Below are 16,476 nucleotides of genomic sequence, written 5' to 3'. Positions count from 1 at the left end.
GATTCATGCAGGATCGCTCAAACTTATGTACGTGTACATACTCTGTCTCAACCCAGATATTCTGGGCCACCATGTCGTGCCTTCGTTATTGCATAGTTTTAACGCTTGTTTTTTTTTCAATTTCGACTTTATGTCTCGAAACATTTGGTGAGTATAATCCTTTGCTGTCAAAAAATATTTAAAATATTTATTCTCTGATTTTGTTCTCTAAAAGCACATTGTATCTCGTTTTGAAGAAAAACACAAAAAATTTCTTGGTTTATGTGTCATTGTTCCCTTATGCAAGATTGTGTGTTTAATGAAATTAACATGGTGATTATTAACGATGCATATCGATTATTTGTGATTAATGATATTTTTATAAAATTATTTAATATAAAAATGTGCAATATTTCGCTTATGAAGATTAAACACAATTTTTAATTTCTCATTAAAAGAAAAAATAGATAATTATCACGAATGTGTGCGTCCTTGCTCCGACAAATCATCTTCAAAAAAAACATGCGTCTATCGTTTCTTTATCATGGAATCGCACGTCACAACAAGGTGAGACAACATTATAAGTTTTTCTTTTTTTATAAAATAATATTAATTGATTTATAAATTAGCAGATATATTACTGTTGTAACGTACATGCGCGAGAAAAGGATTGTAAGCCTTGTAAAAAAAAACTTTAGAGACTTGATAAAATAATCTAATAACACCCCAAACAACAACAAAGTCTAAAATTGTGACATGACGTCTTTAAGTCATCTTTTAGATGCAATAAACGTTTTATGACCTGATTTTAGACACTTTGTTGTCTAAGACGTGATACGTTAATTAAAAATGCGTGCTATAAAAAAAAATGAGAAGAATAACGTGTGAGAGAGGGAGAGAGAGAAAAGGAGATATTCCCCAGTGATATTTTCTCTTCCGAAAACTGTAGGGTGCAAATGTAATGATTTGCGGTCACGGATTGGTATGCGATATTTTAACGGTTAATTCATGATTGTGGCGTATTCAGGTAACAAATACTATCCTGAATCGACCAACATTGCTGAACATTGTGCATAATCTGCTGCACATATACGTACACTATAGATACCTATACATACACATCATACACAAACTGTGACTCGGACTCGGCGGAAGTGTATAATGGCTGATAATACAGATGCTTGGCGTAAACTTTGTGTGACACGCTTGCACCGTTTCTCCGTGCTTCTTTTCCACGTTGTGAAACGTACATCTTATCGAGTAAAATCCTTCAATCTTAACAATTCGGGGCCCGTTTCTTTCGATTGTTTTTATTACATAGATAAAACGGTTATTAATCAAGAATAAGAGCCGCTATTTGCGAATTTGAAAATGGTGAGTTTCATTTATATCGAATGTATGGATCTGTTATTGATTTAATTTAGTAATTTACACATGTAATCGAGTTTTGTCAAGTAAGAATTATCTAGATTCACTGATATTGTATCGATGCTACTGATGTTTTACTTGTCGGAGAAAATGTGCGATTTTATTTTATATATAGTATTAATATATGAAAAAGCTGACATTTCACTTCCTTTACTTTCTCCTCACGTCTTTCAACACACATATAACTGTAATATCGTGAAAATATATTAATACAGATATTGCGAAAAAAAAATATATATATATATATATATATATATATATAAAATACATATTGGAAACCTTTGACAAAATTCGCTCTCGACTTATTTATTCGCTGCATTTTCTAAATTTTAAACGCAACAAAAATAACAATTTAACTAAATTTAAATATATTACGAAACTTTTTACTCCTATTAATACTGACGTATCATCATTAAAATGTTATTATTATTAATAAAATTAGCAGTTTCTACAACAAATCCGAGAGCAGCGACGAAAATATTACCGTGCCATCAATAAAGAGCTTTTTGGCGATTAACGGGAAAAGTCCAGGACCGGCTATACAAGTGAGTATACTCACTAAAAAATATATTTATAGAAAATATTTTTTTTCTCTCAACGTTATAGCATTAAATAATATTACTCACGCTTTTATAAAGCAAAACGAATTTTGACAAATCTAATTATAAATTATACTTTTTAACGTATGTGAACATATCGCGCGAAGATAGATTTAATGGTTTAATCGATTTAACTCTCCGTGTTATTATAAGCCTGATTACGACTATATCCGAATTGATATAAATAGTCTATTTTCTGTTCCTGCACTAGAACTCTCTTCAAGTTCCAAAAGTATATTTTAGTCCAGTGTCCAGTCAGAGAAAATGGACCCTTAAAAATTAAACTTTTTTCGCGCGCTCGATTCTTTTCATGACGAGAGACGAGCGACAATTGTCGACATTGACAATTATATATAGCGATTAGAGACATTTATAACAGAATATATTTTTATGATAGATTTGTCTCGGCGATACGATAGAGGTTCTCGTTTATAACAAGTTGGGAAGTGACGAATTGGCTTTTCATTGGCATGGAATCCGGCAAAAGGATTCCAATTACATGGACGGGGTACCTATGATAACGCAGTGCTCTATCTTACCCTTCGGTGGCTTTCGTTACAAGATAATACCCGAAAGTACGGGGACGTACTTTTATCACGCTCATTCAGGTAGATATATGTTTATTACCGTAATTTCCTAATATTTTCCCTATCTTTTCAATCGCAGCTTTTAACGAACTTAAATGATTTTATTACGTTGCGATTCTTTTTTCGCGAATTTCCAGGTTTTTTTTTTCTTATTTCTGTTTAACCTCTATCTACTTCAACGTGCGAGCGTCGGCGTAAAGGAGAATTAAAAATTGGAAGAAAAATTGTGCGGATCGCGATTGTCCTGTCACGAGTTTACACGCTCGAGTCGACTCGTCCGGATTTTGGTGACTCCGGTGACTCCGGTGACTCCGGTCTACTCCGGTCTACGCCATAGAACGTAACACAATACATCTATCCTTGCGGCGCTCGCGCATCAAGAAAAGCAAGATCAATAACGAGTTCGCGGTATCCCGAAAGAGCAGGAATCGCCTCAATCGTCGCGTATCTCGCTGCTTCTTTCGCTGCGCGAATAAAAATTACGTCCTTCTTGAATTTATCGAAAAATTTGTTCAATTAGATATGATATACGCGCCGCGAAGCATCTTTCTAATTGGAGAAGAAAAATATCAATTGTGTGCGCCATTCGCGCTTCCGCGATTCAAAGGATCTCGACAGGACTCGATATTCTCGACTCGAAACGAAAGACGAAGCTGACGAAGGCGTGTCTCGGTGCCTGCCGAGCCTAACCGAGGCGAGGGCGAGGCACGAATCGCGTAAAACCGTAGCGTAGCAGTCGCGGTAATTCCAAAAAGAAAAGAGAAATAAAAGGGTCCATTAGTCTCGCAGCAAGGCGACGGGGTGTACGGGTCGTTGGTAGTTCGAGGACTACGGGACAAGGATCTCAGTCTAGAAAGGACGCTCGTCTTGTCATCAAGGTCGTCGGTTCCGCTGACACGACTCCGACATGCGAGCCTTTCGCCACCTACGCCGGACGAGCTTCTTGTAAATGGCCAGGTATACGCCATGAATTCTTCCTTGAATATAATCCGTATCTCCCAGTCCATTACCTCTCCACAAACATTCACTCGTTCCAACTCCAGGTAGTCCAGGTTCAAGACTGCGGGATCTGGGATCGAGATTATCGAGTTGGGCGATGCGAATATAATTGCCAATTGCGGCATAGATACAGCATAGATACTTTGGATACGTCGACGACGACCTAAGGAATATTTAACATTTTTATAGGCGCAGCAAGTGGTTGTGCGAGTAAAGCATGGATTCCGCTATTTATTACGCTTCATTAACGCAAATGCTCACGATTGTCCCATTTTATTATCCATCCATGGACATTCACTTCAAATACTTGCTGCTGATGGCAACCCTGTACAATCGATGACAGGCACGCATGTCGTTTTATTCCCAGGTACGTTTTATTTCAATTCACGGATTATTCTATCCCATCCTTGTATTCACACAGTCTTTTTTTATTAATGCTACACACAATTGAATCTAATCAATTTTTTACTGCAATGGTTTAAATCTTATTTGTGTTGTATAAACATATTTGCATATTATGTAATTGTACATAAGTATATTTATACACGAGTTTACGTACACATATCTTTGATATACTTAAGAGAGGAAAAAGGGTGCAAACAGCGAAATTGCATCTTGATTCATTAAATTTGGAATTATTTTTCAATGGAACAGTGAGAGACAAAAAAGAAATCATCTAACGCACGTATATTATGTATATATTGCACGTGCACAAAAAATATTTATTGCGCTAGATCCTAAGATATAAACCAGGCCAATCGTTAGAGCTTTATTCTGTAATATTGTCTGATATTAAAGTCTTTTGAAAATAGAATCGAGTGAGGTGATTAAGACGTATAAAAATATAATATCCGTCCATTATATTTAATTATGCGTAAACATTTCGTAATAAAGATTGATTGCAACTAATAAATAAGACGAAGTGACGACTTAATAGCATTCGCATTTAAAAATTAGTGCAACGTATCTTTATTTATTATCAAACTTTATTTATCAACTAGAATCAAAATGATGATTTTACAAATATGATGGAAGATACTTCGGCGTCTTAAAGCAAGAAGTATCTCGTGCATGAGAGGAAGAAATGGATTTCGATCGATCTTTCACATATACTTCAACGTAACTACTCTCGCGTTTTACATATCTACTCCAAGAAAGATACCGATAATCGGATGGGGAATTCATAGGAGAGATGAGAGAGTTGTTTTAGATTCGTACGTACGAGGAAGCACTTTTCTTTAAATTGTAGATACAAGGCCTTCATTGAAATCTCGTAAACGTGCGGATTTAATTTATTCATGGTCAGTGATAAAAAGATGAATGATGAAAAAGAATGTCTCGACAATGAACATTTGGAAAAATGGATACTACGAGACATGGAATATAATATTCAATAATAGTTAGAGATCAGAACGTGTTATACTTGATTTGACTTCAACGCGATTCTGCGCTTGAAACTTTACAAAGCAACAAGGAAGAAAGGAAGAAAGCACATTGATAGTATCAGCAGGACTACAGCGGTGGTGGCATCGGCAATAGCGAAAGAGGGAAATTCTCCCCCCTCCCCCTTTCTCTCTCTCTCTCTCTCTCTTAACGACATTAACAGGCTCGAATAACGACATGGACGGCGAGAGTGAGACGTACGAAGCATGGCAGGAAAGCTAAACGTTCGCGCAGACTCGGCCGTCTTCGTGCTCCCGCCAGGGTTCTCCGCAAAAAGAAATAAAGAAAGGAAGGTAGTGAAGCGCGCGAGCTTCGTGCAAAAATCATTAAAACGCGTGCTTGTTTCGCGACTACGGCTTACTGACGTTCCGGTCCGTGATTTATTAGCAGACGACAACGACAGGAGTACAGGAGGCAACCGTGTCGTCTGCCACTTGGACTGACTTGGACTACATCGCTAAACCGCTCGCTCGCTTGTTCGCGCGCGCGATGTGACATCTCCAAGGAAATTTTCTTCTACGTTGTCGCACCGACACATTATATCTTCCGTCTTTTACATGTACAGCCAGCACAGGCTTTGGGATGGTTTAACCAATAGCGAGACGCGCAGCATTGGCATGGAGTGGACTCGCGATAAAACTCTGGAGTTGCTACGCGAGTATCAACAACGACGTGTTCTCTGGGATTGGAATGCCCGAGGCTATCGCGACCGGGCGAAGCGCAAACGAGCTATACAAGAGCTTGCCGAGATTCTCTGCTGCAACACTCTCGAGATTGAGAAGAAGATCACTAATCTCAAGTGCCAGTATTCTCGGGAAATACACAAGATACAGAACAGTCGCGATGCTGCTACCGGTCCAGACGACGTATATGTTTCCAAGTGGTTCGCCTTCAAAGCCATGCAATTCTTACAATTTGGCACGCGTAGATACAGCAAGCGGAAGAAGGTAGAGGAATACTTATTTCCTAAAATGGCCCAAATCATTTCAAATCTCTCGAGATTTCTAACAATAACGATAAAGGAAATTCGCTCGGTATATTGTTCTTGTTGTGGCTCCTTCCTGTTAAATCATATTACGCGGGATAGCGAATAATGAAAACCTATCGAGTTTCTTCCGACTGTTGAGTAGAAATTTCAAGTATTCTTTTTGTTTCATTTTTAATAAAATACGAAAATATACCTATTATATTACTAAAATATATGATCTCGCAAATAATTTGTCTAATAAGTAATAAAACAAACGATGAAATGGAAACATAAAAGAAAGGTAAACATAAAAAAAAGGTAAACATAAAAGAAAATATTGTGTCGAGTTGACTAGCTAATTTTTTCAAGTGTAATTTTACAAGATGATTAAAATGACTGTTTAAAGATATTATCTGCATCATTAAAAAATGTGTCTTGAGAAATAATCTCGGTTATAATTGTGCTTCGTTTGTTATATATAAAAAAGATTACATCTCCTATATCCTACAGTTCTATAAGTATAGTACGTAGATATACAAGGTGTCCCGAAAGTTTTTGCCAATCGCTTTTGTGTAGATAGAGCGACTAAACTGAGTCGAAAAGTCCTCTACTATTTTGCAATTTTCGCAATAGTTAACAAGATATTAATTACTATAAAAATTACCAAATATTAGTCTTGAATAATTTTGTATTCAAATGTTATCAACTTTATAGAAAAGCTGCAAGAGACAAAAATCATTTATTTTCTTCTTGTAAAGTTCTGAGAATTTTTTCACAATTTTTCCAGAATTTTTTAATACCATATTTTCTCATGTTGGTAAAAATAAGAAAATACTAAAAAGTTGATAAAAAATTCTGAAAAAATTCTTAGAGTTCTATAAGAAGAAAATGAATGATTTTTGTCTCTTGCAGTTTTTCTGTAAAATTGAGTAAAAAATTATTCAAGACCAATATTTGGCAATGTTTAGTAATTAATATCTTGTTAACTATTGCGAAAATTACAAAATGGTAGAGGACTTTTCGACTCAGTTTAGTCCACTCTATCTATATAAAAGCTTTCGGGACACTCTGTATAAATATCGTGATTCGCAAACAGAGGCGAATAACGACGAAATTTGGATCCCAACGAGTAGCGCGACGCGTCGCTGGTCGAGATAAGCATTTCATTGGCCCGTGGCGACGCGTGGCGATGTATGGCGATGTGTCTGCTTCTCGAAAATTCGAGTAAAGACAAAGATCCTGCATCTCAATCCATGTCCCCTCCCCCCTCCCCCGCTTTGAATAATTCGTTTGTCGTTAATTAATATCGTTGAATTTCGTTGCGTGCACGAGAGCGATGATTATACACAAGTGGGCCAATATTGACTCACTGCATAAGGTCAGATATTTTAAATAATTTTTCCACTCAGTATTAAAAAATCACTATCGTTTTTTAACGAGCACTTTTATAAATACTTTGTACAATTTACACTGCAATGGTATACTTATTATAGTAATAGTGATGCAATTTCCAAGTTTCATGAAAGAAAATCAATACGCGTGAAAGGTTCGACGCAAGCCTTTCTCGGAGATCAGAGCGTGAGATTAGGATCGAGTCGTGCGAACGTGATACGATTGAATGCTCGTAATTCATTTGTATATTAAACAAAATAATTACGAGACTGACAGAAAGAGGAAATCCTTTCTAATTCTGCTCTTACGTCAGAGCGCGGTAAAATTCCTGATCCCTTTTCGCAGAAAGTTGAAGAGGAACCGAAACTACAAGAAGAATATATTGTGAGCAACATCGATCCAGAAAGTATAACATTCATGGATAGCAACGAGGAGACAAACGGCTCTGGTACCGGTTCCTTCAACGCCTCATTCAGCGAAGATGCCGAAGAGTCCTCGTCGTCCAGTATGAAGGCAATGGAGTTATACAATGGTTCTTTGCCAAGCCAGAACGGTCTTGATGAGTCCGAACAGATGAAACTCGAGCTTCGCTCACCGGATGAGAAAGAACGAAAAAAGACCAAGGAAGAGTTCTCCAAGTTTGGCGAGAGTATTGCTGTGCAGCTCGCCGAGATCCCCGATTCTTACTCGAGATCGGTCGCTAAACTCAGGATCAACCAGATCCTCTTCGAAGCGGAGATCGGGATCTATGCGCAAACGCGTCGCTAATGAGCAAGTTCATTAGTACCAGTACGAATATCAATGTGGAATAATCAACATGGAAAACACAATTGCGATTCACATTCATGGCGCATCATCGCTCAATTTACATCGATCTCAATTTACGACGCCGATTCGTTCGAACTTTTGCTATAACAAGTTTCTAACGAGCTGTAATTCGCTTTAAACCGAGATTTTGGAATGACTATAATAGGACTGTGACAAAAGAAAGACTCGCCGCAAATAAAACAATGAAAATTATTCGACAGAAGAAACTATATTCTATCCATTATCCATCGATCGAGCATGCGTTTCGAATAGAGTGCCGCAATGAAATAAATATTCATACAGCTTCCATTTGTTTATAACGTTTAATTTTTGGACAAATAAAACAATTTAAATTATTATGACTTAGAGGATTAGAAGATACGGTAACAAGTGTGCAATATTAAAACGAATGCCAGCATGGCATGATGATCGCCGTCCGCATCTTTTTACAACCCGGATGCTTCTAAAGACTGAATCGATGATCAAGACTGTATAATAGATAATTTTTCCAAGTGATTAAACAAATTTGTTAATATCAAATACTGATTGTTTATTTTCCAAGCTAAGCAACATCAGTGTTTATTGTATTTGTATTTATTTCTACGTTCCAGAAAAACTATCAATATGAAAAATGTCGATATATTACATTTTTTCCTCGTTTATCATTCTTATTTAAACAAATTGCATTGTTTGTTGACTAATTTAACTTTCTATCTTTATTTTTTACATGCTTTTGAACGCAGCAAAAGAAATACATGTAATCCAGCAGGATAAGAATCTCTTCCTTTTTGATAAATTGCCGGTTACAATGAGTATGAATGAATACGAGATATTTTTTTGTTTGTAATCACCATCAGAATAATATTACATACGAATGCATGTCTCTCTCTCTCACACACACACACACACACACACACACACACACACACAAAAGAGCGTCACTCGTTTAATTTTCTAAAGCGCAATACTAATCGTCGATAATTCGATGTAGATCAGTAAATATAGTTAGGGCCTTTGCAGAATGGCTGACTTATAATCTTAAGACAATATTTTATGACCCAAGTCTTTTGTCTTTAGTAACGCACAATAACTCTCTTGTGATTCAAGTCCAAGGTGTGATATCTCGTATGTATATGTACACACCTTTAAGATTTGAGTCACAAGACAGTTATTATGTGTTACTAAAGACAAAAGACTTAGGTCATAAGACATTGTCTTATAAGATTATAAGTCAGCCAATCTGCTAAGATCCTTTACTCTTTCTTAGCACTAAGATTTTAAGTATCTAGAATAACAGAATCGATTTAATAGCGGGATAACGATTACAAATTTGTATTAACTTGTAACACGATATATGATTTCCCTCTTCGATACAATTGTCAGTCTTACATCAATAGAGAAATGAATTATTATACTAGTGAATTAAACATACATTATAATATTTATATCGATTTACTCGTGTCGACGTTCTATTATTTAAAGTATATAAAGTCTCAGTATTCAGCGCAAAAAACATGTCCCCATTAATCTTGAAATGTTTGCCTGAAGCAAATGAAAATAAATGAACGTAGCATCTATTGGTTAATACTTTTTAAAAATTAATATTGTAGCAGAAATGTTAATAAGAAGCACAAATAAGTTAACATTTGAATATCAGTTCTAAAAAGTAGAAAGTAAAAAAGTACTAATAAGTCAAATAATCTATAATTTGAAAATATTTCATCAATATTATAAATTTAGTGATTGTTGTTTGATTGTTAGTTGATTTAAGTATTCTTCGTCCTTAGCGAAATTTTAAATATATTATAGTTAAATATATGTTGATACGATCAAGCCTTTATTTTTCTTTAAAAATAAACTTTCATAATCTCCGCAATTATTTCAATATATTTTTGGGATAAACTTTATATTATATACATATATATATATATATATATATATATATAATATATATATATATATATGTGTGTATGTGTGTATGTGTGTATATAAATATGTATATATATATATATGTTGAGATTTGTACATTTTTGTTCAATAAAAACTATAACTGTATGTATTAATGTTATTGTCACGATTGTAATAATGTAATTCCTTTGATTTTAACTTGTTTTAATCACTTCGTTGATAAAATTTTATAATCAATAAAATTTTATGAAAAAGTTGTCGATTATTTTTGATGAAATATTAATAAAGCTAGTTGTTCCACCTTTCGGTAAACTTTAGCTCACTGTCTTATTCTCTTATGTTCTTATTCTTTTGTTTATTCAGTAGATAAATTATCACATAGTTTATTTGAAAGAATCAACATGTGAAATAAGATGCAGAGAATTGTATAAATTATTTAATGATTTACTTAAATATTGAATTTGTTTTCAGGCGAGAGACTCGATGGTATTCTAATGGCTGAACAGGCAATTGGCAAGTACGCCTTCGATATTCAGGGTCTTCGGGAATGTCGCAATTTACATCAAGAAGCATATATTTTTTACGAAAATGCCACCTTTGATTCGTACACGATAAGGACTACAAACGATAATAACTTTGACGAACAGTCATTTAAAATCGCAGAAAATGGCCATCACTGTCATAGAATATTGAAAAATGTCATTTGTTCTTTGGATTTGAAGAATGCAAAATTATCGCAATTGGAGGAAAAAGCAGATGAAACGATCTATGTGCCTTTCGATGCAAACACTTTTTCATTTTTTACAGATGAAATGACAGACAATTCCTACAATTTTTATATATCGAGATATTATCCAGCGTACTTAAGTAAGAAAATTCGTTTATCATTTATCATTGAAAATTACTTTTAATCATTAAAAAACATTTTTATTTGCCAAAAATGAAACGGTTGCTCATCTAATGATACGATATTTTAGATTATCAAGTGCAAAAAGAGGGATAAAATTCATAAAAGTAGGAAGAATTAAAAAATATAATCATATATAGATGTCAATTGTTCAATCATATATAGATGCCAATTTGATGTCATGCATATTTAATGAAACATATTTGTTTTCTACAATATAAAGCTATAATAATATTTTTTCATTATTATATATCAAGGAAAAATTTCAGGCTTACAGAAAGGCGCGATAAGGATACCGCAGATTAATGACATGTCTTTCAAATATCCGCCATCTCCGATACTATCGCAACCAGAAAATACCTTGGAGAAATCGATTTGTTCTCTCGACAAACGCTCTAAGGAATGTGCCGATACACTGTTATTTTGCGAGTGTTTGCAATTACTCCAAGTTCCATCTCGAAAAACAATCGAAATTATATTAATAAATAAAGGTAATTACCGCGGATAAACCCAATCCTTGAGGTAGTTGATGTTTTTTTATTTTAATAAAAGAATATATAATGTGCCGTACAAAATACATGTCCGATAAATGTAAAAAATTGTATAAAATTATCAGTTTCAAAAATTATTAAAGTATATACTACTATATAGTACTAATAGTAAGTATATAGTACTAATATATATAGAAATCGTATCTTTCTCAGGTTTTGGAGGCAATGCATCCTATACGTTTCATTTACATGGTTACAATGCCAGTGTTGTTGCCCGAGAAAGTTTTGAGCAACCTCTTACCAAAGATGATATTATATCTTTGGATCTTAATGGAAAGATACATCGAAATCTTGTGAATCCAGTGCAAAAAGATACTTTTGTCGTACCGAATAAAGGATATATCATTCTTCGTTTTTACACCGATAATTTAGGTAATAATATTTTGTTAAATATTTGTCGCAGGGGGGGGGAGGAGTGCACGCGTGTGTGCGTGTATATTCTATCTATAGTTCACAGTAAATTTGATTTAACTGTGACTGCTTATCAGGATATTGGCTGTGGGAAGCGAGAAGTACTGCTATATATCCTCCATTATTCGGGTCTGGGATGCAATTCTTAATGAGAGTAGGTCTCCAGCGAAACTTGCCGCTTGTACCGATCGACTTTCCCAGTTGCGGCAATAACAAAGGCATAGATTTGATTTTTGAGAGCTGAATATCTTTAATATATATGTGTGTGTGTGTGTGTAAATATTTATATATACATATATAATAATATGTTTATGCAACAATATACATACATGGCATGAAATATAGTTAAATATTTCGAGTATTGTTGAGTCATAATAGTCATTACAGAATAATGTACTATATCCTATTTATTATGCATAGAATAATGTTACATGTCGAGTTATTATTAATTTTTATCAATCGACGCAAGTGTTTTATTATAATTATCATTTTTCTTTGCGCACGTGTCACTCTAGGTAGCAAAAAGGAGTTTATAATAAAAATTTCCAAAGTTTTGAGCCTTTATTTGTACTATCTTTAGCTCAAATCATTATGTGCTCACAGTATAAGAATAAATACTGTACATATACAGTAGGATCAAACGGCATCAGCATCCTTGTTTCTTTTTTTCGGCATTGACTGTGAATACTGGCTTATAATCACGGGGATCTTAAAACCGTCTGTATTACCGACTAAATCAACATAGTTTTTGTATATCAATTACTTTGTTTCTTTTACAGATTCGAAAATCCTTTTCCATGATTAAAGTATACGCATTAATACGTGTAAAATCGAATTTATGTCGAGAATGACAAAAAAAATTCGAATTTGAAATCTTAAGAAAATTTTTTTGTCTTTCTCAGCATAAACTCCACCTCATAAGCTGATATTCATAGTCGAATTCTTATATTTGAGGTTGTCTTAAGTGCAGTCTTAAGATGTTATAAGCCAATCAAAGGGTCATATATTAGCATTAAAACATTACTTAAGACGATCTTAAAATAAGAACCGACTATGAATACCGATCACGGACACGTATACTTTAATCCTAGATTACAGATTCGAATCAGTAAAAGAAAAAAAATTAATAAATCACGAATTTAATAATAAATTATTGAAATATTTATTAATATGGAAGTTATAGGCTCTAATTAATAAAGTCATGGCATGATTACTCGGACGAAATATTTATGTTAATGATATGTTAAATTTTTATTAATTGTTGGTAATGTCATAGTTCTTCAATTATCCTCGGGGTCATTGATAGTTGTGAAAATTTGCCCAGGATTGACAGTCTTTAATAGTACCTCATCGGTGTCTGAATCGAAATGCCGAACTTTCCTATTGGCTCTATTTCCGCCATTTTCGGTCTAGTTGTCTGTCCAATAAGCGCTTACTATTAATGGTACATATACGGTAAGTAAGTCGAAAATGGAGGACCTTTGTGCACTACTTTGGTATATATTGGGTCATCTAAAAAGTATCCGCGGTTTTTTGTCACTAGATGTGTTGATGGTCATATATCTAGTGACAAAGTACCGCGGATACTTTTTAGATGACCCAATATATATATATATATCTAGAGCTTTAATTTGCTGTATTCATTGGTCTGTTTTCTGTTCCTGCACTAGATTGTACTAGCACTCTCTTTCTCACTTTCAACAAATATCAAACATATATCTATCTTACTTCAAGTTCCAAAAGTGTGTACTAGTTCAGCTACAGAACAAGCCTCATGTCATTTGTGTTTCTTGTTGGAAACAGTTGGAAAACTCTCATTACATTTCTGCAAGAAAATCTAATTTTTATTAAGTTGAGATTATTTTGAAGATGGCTGAGGATAAAAGTGTACTGTTTGTAAGAGAAAATGTACGTAGGTTCTTTTCGTACTTAATTCGATTATTTTTATCGTCACTTAACCCTTTTCAAGTTTTGGATTTTTTTTCTCATTTTTCACATGAATATATTCTGAATATTCTTTTAATTTCAAACACCAAAGACACATTCAAAAATACATTCGAAAAGTATGAAAAAATTTCGTGATTTTAAGAAAATTATTTTTGTTAATAGAATTCTTAGATGTTAAATTTTTAGTTATATAGAAGCGGGATACAGAAATTATAATAATAAGAATTTAGATGTAAGATAATAAAAATAAAATAAATGTATGTCAAAATTATGTAAAATAACAATTTATAGAATAGTGAGAATGAAGATATCTGGGATGATACTGCATTAATACAAGCATATGATAGAGCTGTAAACTTGGCCAAGGAAGAAGTAGCAAAACGTATTGCTATGGACATGCAAGCTCAGCAAACAAAACATAAGTCAAATGTAAAACATTTAAATCATATTAGAAAACCTTTAAAGGTATGTTATATTTATGTTATATTAAAAATGTATTCAAATCAAAAACTAAATAATTTTAGACTCTTTAAACTTAAAGTCAATTGCATTAATGAAACGTACATATAAGAGTCAAGCTTGATAGTTAGAGCGTAAAAATCATTTATTCTAGACATTCTTCTATAAATTGGCAAATGTCCTTCTTATAATTCACAAATGTTTTGACTTCCTTTTGAACCATCATCAGTGTACAATTCTTCTGCTTTACTTTCTCAACTCCCTTATGGGGAAGTATTACGAATATCACTCATTGTCAAAAATATATTCATGTATCAGAAATATTTTTGGTATTCTTGCTGTATTGTAGAAATGGACTGTTGGTGCTCCTTGCCGTGCCGTGTACTCTGTAGATGGAGAAGTATACGAAGCCATTATATCAAAAATTCATCCAAATTCTGGCATGTGTACAGTGAAGTTTGTTGGTAACTATTTTATATCCACATAATATTTTATAATGTTCTTGTATCGTAATTATATACAATATTAAATAATATTTCGTTAATCAGTATATATAATCAATATATATATTAATGAATACTAAGACAAATTAAGTATACAAAGTTTCATGCATATACAAATGTGTATACGTATGTGTGTGTGCGTTTATGTAAAATAAATAATGGTATTTAAAAAGTACATATAATTAGAGTAAATTAATTAAAACAATTTTTAGTGGAATAATTTTTATAACAATTATTTTTATATTATTTGCAGGATATCAGAATGCAGAAAAAGTGGAAATAAATTCTCTTTTGGAATCTGAGGGACTACAAAGTCAAATTGCTCAACAAAAGGATGCATTAGCGCAAAAGGCTGATGAAGAAATCATAGATTCTGATACATCCACCCATTTTAATCTGCAGGATTCCAAACAAATTAATAGCGAAAAAATGGATTATGATACAGAGGATCCTAGATCATTTAAACATAATGCTATGCCTGGATTTGAATATTTTAATCCAGCGATAGATGCAATGCCACCCGCACCACCCTTACCACCATTAATGGCCAAGTAAGAATGGTAATTTAGAGATTCAAGAATTCTTTCATTGTACTATAAAACTACCATATATATATGTATATTATAGATTACCCGAAACTGATGCAGATGCATTGTCTAGTATGTTGATGTCATGGTATCTAAGTGGATTTCATACAGGTAACTTAGAAACATCAAATATCAGTCTGTTATTTTTTTTTTAATATATCTTATGTGTTTAAATGAAGGATTTAAATTTGTTGCAATATTTAATAAACATAATTTTAGAATTAATCTTTTTATAGCACGTCGATCGAGCAATAACTTTTAAATTATATATTATATTAGATGTTGGAATTAATTCGTAGCGTTTTACAAGTGATGGGAAGTACTTTCATTAATGTATTTTTTAATGCTCATGTGAAATAAATAACATTCTTTCATTAAAAAACGCTACGAATTAATTCCAACACCTAATATATATAAAATTAAAAATATACATTTTTTTTGTATTTATTGAAATAGTATACTATCATACATTTTTCAAGAAAAAGTTCAATTTGAATGTAAAGAGAGTGAAGAAGTTTAGAAAATTATAGAAAAAACAACTCTTAAAGTTGTTAACAAATACATATATATATTTATATATAATTTTTTACCATTTATATTTTCAAATAATATATATTGATATAATGTCATAGATTTTTTTATGTAGGTTATTATCATGGATTAAAGCAAGCAAAAAATCAGCAGAAGAGAAGAAACTGTTAGTAGCCGTAGAAGAATAATTATTTTTCCATAATACATATATTTTTACATTTTATTTTAGATATTGTGTTAATAAATAAACTTTTATTAATAAAACTTTAGGCTTATTTTGCAGCATATTTTATTAGATTATGAAAAATTAATAAAATGTTTATAAAAAAACATTTATATATACATATATGTGTATATATTATGTACATATGTATGTACATTTTATATTTTAATTTACAATTAAAATGTGTATATCATTAAAATTTATATACAGATAATACGTATTTTAAACACATTTATGAAATATCACTA

General features: G+C 32.9%; 3 protein-coding genes across 4 annotated transcripts; all 3 read left to right on the top strand.

Moving 5' to 3' along the window:
- Window positions 1-56: 56 nt before the first annotated feature.
- LOC105150353 (multicopper oxidase 3) lies at window positions 57-12,542 on the top strand. Its single transcript, XM_011063370.2, has 10 exons — window positions 57-147; window positions 438-546; window positions 1,850-1,952; window positions 2,404-2,614; window positions 3,375-3,550; window positions 3,782-3,959; window positions 10,581-10,976; window positions 11,286-11,507; window positions 11,721-11,939; window positions 12,056-12,542. Exons 1-10 carry the CDS (start codon window positions 72-74, stop codon window positions 12,220-12,222), a joined length of 1,857 nt encoding a protein of 618 aa, XP_011061672.2. The 5' UTR covers window positions 57-71; the 3' UTR covers window positions 12,223-12,542.
- LOC105150352 (uncharacterized) lies at window positions 3,966-8,741 on the top strand. Its single transcript, XM_011063369.2, has 2 exons — window positions 3,966-5,982; window positions 7,740-8,741. Exons 1-2 carry the CDS (start codon window positions 5,593-5,595, stop codon window positions 8,160-8,162), a joined length of 813 nt encoding a protein of 270 aa, XP_011061671.1. The 5' UTR covers window positions 3,966-5,592; the 3' UTR covers window positions 8,163-8,741.
- A 1,087-nt stretch (window positions 12,543-13,629) lies between the features above and the next one.
- On the top strand, window positions 13,630-16,269 carry Smn (survival motor neuron). Of its 2 annotated transcripts, none has more exons than XM_011063372.2 (6): window positions 13,630-13,886; window positions 14,217-14,390; window positions 14,734-14,848; window positions 15,141-15,438; window positions 15,515-15,585; window positions 16,121-16,269. In XM_011063372.2, exons 1-6 carry the CDS (start codon window positions 13,848-13,850, stop codon window positions 16,174-16,176), a joined length of 753 nt encoding a protein of 250 aa, XP_011061674.1. In that variant the 5' UTR covers window positions 13,630-13,847; the 3' UTR covers window positions 16,177-16,269. The 2 variants fall into 2 exon arrangements, with proteins under 2 accessions (XP_011061674.1, XP_011061676.1); XM_011063374.2 differs by having other exon boundaries at window positions 13,632-13,886; window positions 14,222-14,390.
- The last annotated feature ends 207 nt before the right edge of the window (window positions 16,270-16,476 follow it).

Source organism: Acromyrmex echinatior, chromosome 11 (genome assembly GCF_024713525.1).
Source record: "Acromyrmex echinatior isolate Ae372 chromosome 11, ASM2471352v2, whole genome shotgun sequence".
NCBI lineage: Eukaryota > Metazoa > Arthropoda > Insecta > Hymenoptera > Formicidae > Acromyrmex > Acromyrmex echinatior.
Note: the sequence above shows the minus strand (reverse complement) of the source record. Positions and strands in the feature narration are given on the sequence as shown.